An 8,118-nucleotide genomic window follows, 5' to 3' on the forward strand; every position below is an offset into this window, starting at 1 on the left:
CTATGAACTGCTCTTTTCCCGTCTTCTTTTAGATTCCTTTAGACATGTTTAAGCCAAATTCACCTGTGAAGCAGTACGTGGCTGTCAATGTGAAGAACTCCCAATCAGAGGTGGAAAAAGTGGTACTAGTTGGCCATCATAGTGGATATATCTTCATGCAGACAGACAAGCCCATTTACACTCCAGGATCCATAGGTGTGCTGGTCCTTTAGGACGGAGATGAGAAGTTAGGGGAGGGACTGAAAAGGAGCAAAGGTGTTTATATGGTGGCAGAATGTGGGAGGGGGGCCTCTTCCTCTCAGGGAGTTTGACTCTCTATCCTCATTCTTTGCAGGATCTACACCCTGGACCTTCACCTGCAACCCATCTCTAAAACTATCACTGTGGCTATTCAGATGAGCTCTCTATAGGAAGCTTGGTGGTCCAAACTTGGACAGAAGCCCCTTAATCTCATACTATCTTTAGTATCCCATTCCTTTTCTGGTGGTGGGGGGCAACCAAGGGAATGACCTTTTCAAGAGCACTGGTGTTGGAGTCAAAAGTTCAAACTCCATCTCAATGACCTTGAGCAAATTATGTCCCTCACTTCTAGGTTTATGTCCTCACCTGTACACACTACTGACATCACAAGGCTATTTTAAGGGTTAATGAGATGAACAAATCTATGCAAAGTGCTTTGAACTCTGTTCAAAGATGCTACATAAATGTTAGACATAATATTAACTACCTTTAAAAAGTTATGATGATGGTACAGCTAGGTGGCGCAGTGGATAGGGCACCGGCCCTAAATTCAGGAGGACCTGAGTTCAAATCCAGCCTCAGACCAAATACTTGACACTCACTGGCTGTGTGACCCTGGGCAAGTCACTTAACCCCAATTGCCTAAAAACAAAACAAAAAAAGTTATGATGATAATAAAAATAAACCAATAATTTCAAGAATAATTACTATAAAATGTGACATTTTCCAGGAAATAATTTCAACCAATAATGGTTCTGCTTATCTTTAAATTCATTCATATCTCTCCTAAATGTGACTTCCAAATTAAAGAGGGAGTCAAGCCAAAACATCTTATTGATTGTGATGTGTAGTAGGATGACATCACACGACATGACTGCATAAAAAAAAACTGATCCACTCTTTCATCTTGTGGATTTTTTCTCCAATAATTTTAAAATATCCTTTGGACTTTATATGTGTAAAATTCTTAATGTGTATAAAGGAAAGATAAGGACACAGTCTCACACTTATATCTGGAGGCCAGATGAAAACAATAGCTTGGTCTCCTCCGGGTAAGACACAACAAATATAATATCAAGAAAAAAGACTGAATATGTTAAGGGATTGACTGGCATCCTGAAGGTAAAGGTGAATGGAAAGAACTAGCAACTAGCACCCACATGATACCAGTGTTCTTGTGTATAATTCCAAGAATAGAATTACATGAGTGACATCCACATGAGCTCAGTTAACAACACACACAAAGAAGCTTTGGACAAGTGGACTGGTCTTATGAATTTGTTGGAGTTTATGATGACAATTCAGGACCAAGACATTGCCGCTAGAAATTCCAGAAGGGTTATTCTTAAGTAGCTTAGATTTAGTGATCAATGTAAATCATTCAAAAAAAATGATAGAAATGACAAAACATCCCTGAAGGCTATGAGAATTTAGCATCTTTCAAATTCCTGGCAAGACGTGACCTGGTAGCTGGAATTACATATCAGAAGGCCACTATTTTGCATGAACTAATAGTTTACAAATCCCCATACTATCTCAAAATCACCCAGAGAATTCAGTGAATAGATTGTACCAGAATCAGACCATTATCACAGACTAAAAATGTTGCCCACAATTGCCTGGACATAAAACTTAGAAAAAAAAACATTTTAATAGATGTCATGCTACTAAATATTCATGTCCAGTCCATGTGAAACAAAAAGATCTCAAAGCATAAAGACCTAGTGGAGGAGATCAAAATCACATGAGAACAGGGTGAGGTCTTGTCTTGTTTGCTGCTGGAGTTATACTGAGGATGCTTGGAGGAAACCTACCTACAAAGGCAGAGCTTGCATACTTATAATTTTATTCATCTAAATAACTTACTTAACCATCTGCATAGTAGTCCATAGAACACTGCTTTATGTAACTTTTATAAAAAAGAATATTTGGATAGTTATTTATCCCAGGTTCATTTCAATTTGAATCACATCAAGATAGTAATTAGTGATAATGGACACACCTGTCAGTTTAGAGGACATAATCTCAAAAGAATCAATGTCCTCAGCTAAGAGGCAACAGTTAGGTTTGGGAGTGGTGGTGGTAGAGGATGGAACATATAATAAAAATAAAACTATAATAACTATTATAGTAATAATTAAAATAATAAGAGCAATAACAATGGAAATAATAATTTACATTTATGTATAGCACTGAAAGTGATTAGATCTAGAATTGGCCATAAGATTTCAAATTCTGAGACTGGGAAAGGACCTTCAAAGACAATTAATCCAATCTCCTACTCAGTGCAGTTTTGGCAGGGACCAAAGAGTGCTAGATGAAAACTGTGTGGATGAGATGTAGGTTTCTATTAGAGCCAATTTGGGTATATTTTCCCATCATAATGTTTCTCACTGACTGATCTTGCAGCTGACAATGACTCTCCTGGGATCCCAGAAAGGAAGTCAGGCTGGGTGAACATTATGTCCCCACTGAAGTCTAAAGGCAGAAATGAGAGATGTCCTTTAATGCCCCAAACCAATGCAATTTTCCTGAATCTTGGCACTAAGCCCACAAGCATCCTGTTAGTACAAACCATCTCTTGTTATGATAGAAATACATGTACTCCCCACATTTTCCCAAGTGACTTTTAAACCTCCCATCTCATTAGAAAAGAGCACATCTGCCTGTTTCATTATCACATGTTCTCCCCTGGGACCCAGAGCAGAAGAAAACCAAGGAACTGGGATGGTGACTTAATCTTGCTGTGCTTGAACCCATCACTCATAAAAGGACCTCTTTATAACTCTCTGGAAGCACCATTTCTGCAGAACTCTGCAAAGCAAGTGGCATAACCAGGGGATAAAGGAGCAGAAGAGAGTTGCTCCAGCTCCTAGCAGACCCTGAAACCTTGTTATTTTGAACAATAACGGTCTCCAGGAGGCCTGCTAAGGTATGTGGTCCTAGGTGGAAGATCATTTTTACACTGACGAAAATTCCACCACAATGTCTAAGACACTATGGTCTAGTGCTCCAAGAAACCAGAAAAAGATATAGGATCATGGGATCACAGATTTAGAGATGAAAAGTACTTTTGAAATCATCTAATCCGACATTCTCATTTTACAGAGAAAGAAACTGAGGACAAAAGAGGTTAGGTGAATTAGTCAAAAGTTAGTAAACGTTTATTAATTACCTACTGTTTGTCAGACACTATACTAAGTGCTAAGGAAACAAATACAAAAAAGACAATCCCTGCCCTCGAGAAGCTTACATTCTTTTTAAAAATATATTTTTCCCCCAATTGTATGTTAAAACAATGTTTTTAGTATTTTTTAAAATTTTTAAGTTCCAAATTCTATCCCTCCCTCCCCTTCTCCTTTCCTGAGACAGTAAGCAATCAGATATAGTTTATACATGTGCAGTAATGTAAAATATTTCCATATTAGTCATTTTGTATAAGATGACTCAAATAAAAGATAAAAATGAAAGAGAGAGAGAGAGAGAGGGAGAGAGAGAAAGAGAGAAAGAAGAAAAAGTATATTTCATCATTAGTTCTTTGGGATCGTCTTGGATCATTGTATTGCTAAGAATAGCTAAGTCATTCACAGTTCTTCATCAAATAATATTACTGTTACTGTGTATGAAGTTCTCCTGGTTCTGTTCACTTCACTTTGCATCAGTTGATGTAAGTCTTTCTAGGTTTTTCTGAAATCATCTTGCTTGTCATTTCTTATAGCACAGTAATATTCCATTACAATAATACACTACAACTTGTTTAGCCATTCCCCAATTGATGGGCATCCCTTTGATTTCCAATTCTTAGCCACCACAAAAAGGGCTGCTACAAATATTTTTGTACAATTATTTCCTTTCTCCTTTTTTGATGTCTTTGGGATATAGACCTAGCAGTGGTATTGCTGGATCAAAGGGTATACACAGTTTTATGGCCCTTTGGGCATAGTTCCAAATTGCTGTAAATTCCCAAATATTTTATATATGTAGATTATATATATATAGATTGTTCCAAATTGTGTAGACTCCCAAGTATTTTATATTTCTACAGATATTTTAAATGAAATTTCTCTTTCTATGTCTTGCCGCTGGACTTTGTTGCTAATATATAGAAATGCTGATGATTTATGTGGGTTTATTTTGTATCCTGCAAATTTGCTAAAGTTGTTAATAATTTCAAGTCATTTTTAGTTGATTCTTTAGGATTCTCTAAGTATAACATCATATCATCTGCAAAGAGTGATAGTTTTATTTCTTTTTTGCCTATTCTAATTCCTTCAATTTCTTTTTTCTTCTCTTATTGCTATAGCTAACATTTCTAGTACGATATAAGGAGCTTACATTCTAATGGGGAAAGACAATACACACACACACACACAAAGAAAGCTAAAAAAAAGTGGGGGGAGGGGTTGGGAGAAAATTACTCTTGGAGGTATGGTAGGGTATCCAAATATTTCCAAAATAAGTGTAGCTGGGTGGGAAATGTGGAGATGTCTTAGTAGATGATGTCTATATTTCCCTTCTCCTTATATGGAAGAGTTTATGAGTCCACCCTCTAATCAAAGGGGCCAAAGGTACTAATAAAATGTGGATATCATATCTCAGAGTTGTTTTAATTTGCATTTCTCTAATCAGCAATGACTTAGAGCATTTTTTAGAGAAATGCAAATTAAAACAACTCTAAGATACCAAAAGGAAAACAACAAATGCTGGAAGAGATGTGGACAAATTGGGACACTAAAGCACTGTTACTGGAATTGTGAACTGGTCCCATCCCTTGAGCCTTGCTTACATTTACATAGACTCAAAGAGTTCACATCTGAGCAATCCCCACATCAGCTGCTAGGAAGGAGAAGCAGGAGGGAACAGCAGCACTGCCCTTATCAACCAGACTAGGAACGTTTTAGATCTGGGTTAAAGAACTGTGGATAAGGAACATTATGGCCCTGCTGACAGTAATAACCAGCAGCATCTTCCGCCTCCACACTACTGATTATAAATGTGAAATCTGTCCCAGACCCAGTGCCACTGAACCGTGTGGGGACCCCAGGGGCCACCATGGAAGCATGGTGAATGAGTAACCTTGGGACTTGGCCAGGCTTTTGTTGGTACCAGTGCATGGAGCTGGTGCCTTGGCTTTCAATTATACTCTTACTGGTCTTGCAGGTGATGGCGATCCTCTCTCCTGGGAACCCAGACAAGAAGGCTGGGGACTCAGTTACCGAAACTTGTCCATGGGAGCCTGAGTTGAGAAATACCATAAAAACTTCAGAGTAGAAATTTTTCAGATCAAACACCTTTTCAAATATTATCTTAGACATAGAAAGAACACTGTTTCTGGAGCTGAAGGACCTGAGATTAAATCCTACTTCTGAAGTTAGTTCTAGTGTGACCTTGGAGAAGTCACTTAACCTTTGCAGGCCTCAGTTTCCTCATGTATAAAATTAAATAATTGAACCATATGGCTCTGAGGTCTCTTCTGGCTCTAAATCTATAATCTTACGTTATCTAAAATCAACACACACCAACATGTACCCTCACCACTTAAGTAACTCTTTTTCTCTCAATCACATCCAGTCCTAGAGACCTTATTCCACTCCCCCACATCGCAAGCCAAGAGAGAACCCATAAATTGTTCCATAGACATTTGGCTCCATCCTGTTTCTCAAAAACCCAGAACAATATCCCTTCCCTGTCCCATTTCATGAGGGTAAGCAGAAAGACTAGACTGATTCTGGCTTGGTTTCTCTATCACCTATTCTTCCTTTCTACTTTCCATCACCTTTCATCCAGAACACCAGCAAACCCAAGAGTCCAGCCAGAAACAACATCCTGCAGAGTCTGAACTATGGGAGATTGATTAACAAACATCAATTACTGAGATGCCCCCTTTATCCCACCTCTGAAAAGGAACAGTTTTTGAGGGCAGAGGAAGTTATGCAAAGTAAATGCAATCATGCAAGGGAGTCAGGATGTTAAGGGACCTCCTAACCACAGCACTTATTATTAGACCCTGACTTCCCTTGAAACCTGTGGACCCCACTGCTTCAACAAGAAAGGGGCCAAATTTCCCTCTTGTGGCCAGAGAGCTAAGTTATGGTCCCTCTGAAAAAGCAAGTATCAGAATTTTCATAGCCTGTCACCTATCCTTCTCGCCCAACCTTGTGTTGTCCAGTAGAGCAGAGAAGCCCCCTGGGAAACCTGGATTCCCATCCCGTTGTGGGACCCATCTCTGCTCCAAAGAAACGTGGACATCCCAACAGACTCTCCCCATCCGTCCTGGTAATCTGGCCCTTCCCCTAGATCCATGAGTTCAAGAGGCACTCTAGCCATTCAGAGTCAAGAAACTAATTTTGATTGACAAGGGAGATGATTTCAAGCCTTCCTGCCAAGTTATCCACCTTAGATCCCCGACATGAACAGTGCTGAGCACATAGGAAGGTCTCAATAAAGGTTTGTTTACAGACTGACTGGCATAGAGCCCTACCTCACTTTTCTGGATACAGAGACCATGTCAAGCTCAGATATTTATACAGATTTTTAAGGTTTGCAAAGCACTTTAAATGCATTATCTCATTTAAGTCTTATAGCATTTCTGTGTGGTAGGTCCTACCAACGTATATGAATGAAACCTCAGTGGCCTTCTAGCCCAATTCATGCCTGAATAAGTATCCTCTCCACAAAAATGAGGAGGTTAGTCTAAGTCAAGGGATATTAACTTTTGGGGGGCTGCGGATCCCTTAGGCTATCTTGGTGAAGTAATGTACCCCTTTTCAGAATCTTGTTTTTAAATACATAAAAGAAAATACACACAAAGGAAACCAATTATAATTAAATATATTTATCATTTTTAAAAAAACAAGTTCATGAGCCCCAGGTAAAGAACTCTTGTCCCTAACAATTCTCTAAGACTTTAAGTTACAGCAGAATTGTGGATCTGAATCAATGGAGAAAAAACTTCCACACCAGCCCAACACTGATAAAATCACAGGTCTGAAAGAGAGAAAGAGAGAGAGAGAGAGAGAGAGAGAGATTTTTTAATGATGCATTAAGTACTATACAATACACACTAGAGGACATTAGTACAGGAAATGGTGCTTGGATTTCAATGCCATTCAACTTTCCTTCTCATCTGGTACCTTCTCACCCTGGAACTTCCCTCCCTTGAGCCAGCTTCCTTCTCCCATCAGGGAGTTCCTTCCAGTGGCCTCCATTTTGGGGACTAGTCCAGTCCATCCATGCTTCATTCCCCTCCTGACTCTTCAGACTTCAGCACCATGCTCACTTCCCACCCACCCCAACCCCCACCTCTTTTCAGCTCTCTTTATGGGTTGTCTTCCCCCATTTGAATGTAAGTTCCTTGAGGGTGGGGATTGCCTTTCTTTTTGCTTGGGTTTGCATCCCCATCACTTGGCACAATTCCTGGCACAAGTAAGTACTTAACTTGTTGTCTGCCGGACGCAGTGTACCAGAGGCTAGGGGAAACATATAACAGGATCTAAAAGGAGAGGAATTTGGTCATTTATGGGTGAAGCAGACATCCCAGGAGCCAAGCAATGTCAAGGCCATCCAACTGATATAGGGCACTCATTGGCCCTCTCAAGGGCTCAGCTCCCTCTGAGTCATATAGGAGTCCCTTTTAATAACTGCTTATCAAATTGAATAGAATTGAACTGAAAACAACTTTGAGTTGCTCGGGTTATTTCAACCCAACATTTCTCATCGGGAACTCTCCAGTTTAATTGATGTTACTTTGGATGGAGCAGGTCATTTCATCCAGCTACTGTTTTTCCACTAGAGTTTCTTGAATATTTTCAATGTGAGGAAAAAGTAGGAAATGCAGGGATAACAGTCACAGGGCAAGTAACATGGATGGAGTTGCCC

The 8,118-nt window shown here is 39.5% G+C and overlaps 1 gene segment (V, D, J or C); it reads right to left on the bottom strand.

Annotated features, from left to right (window-relative positions):
* Positions 1–5,126: 5,126 nt before the first annotated feature.
* Positions 5,127–6,108, bottom strand: LOC114040646. The segment is given in 2 exon segments: positions 5,127–5,476; positions 6,017–6,108. Coding segments are annotated over 2 exon segments (399 nt in total).
* Between the last annotated feature and the right edge of the window lie 2,010 nt (positions 6,109–8,118).

The sequence above is a fragment of the Vombatus ursinus genome, unplaced genomic scaffold, assembly GCF_900497805.2.
Source record: "Vombatus ursinus unplaced genomic scaffold, bare-nosed wombat genome assembly UNPS02013930.1, whole genome shotgun sequence".
NCBI lineage: Eukaryota > Metazoa > Chordata > Mammalia > Diprotodontia > Vombatidae > Vombatus > Vombatus ursinus.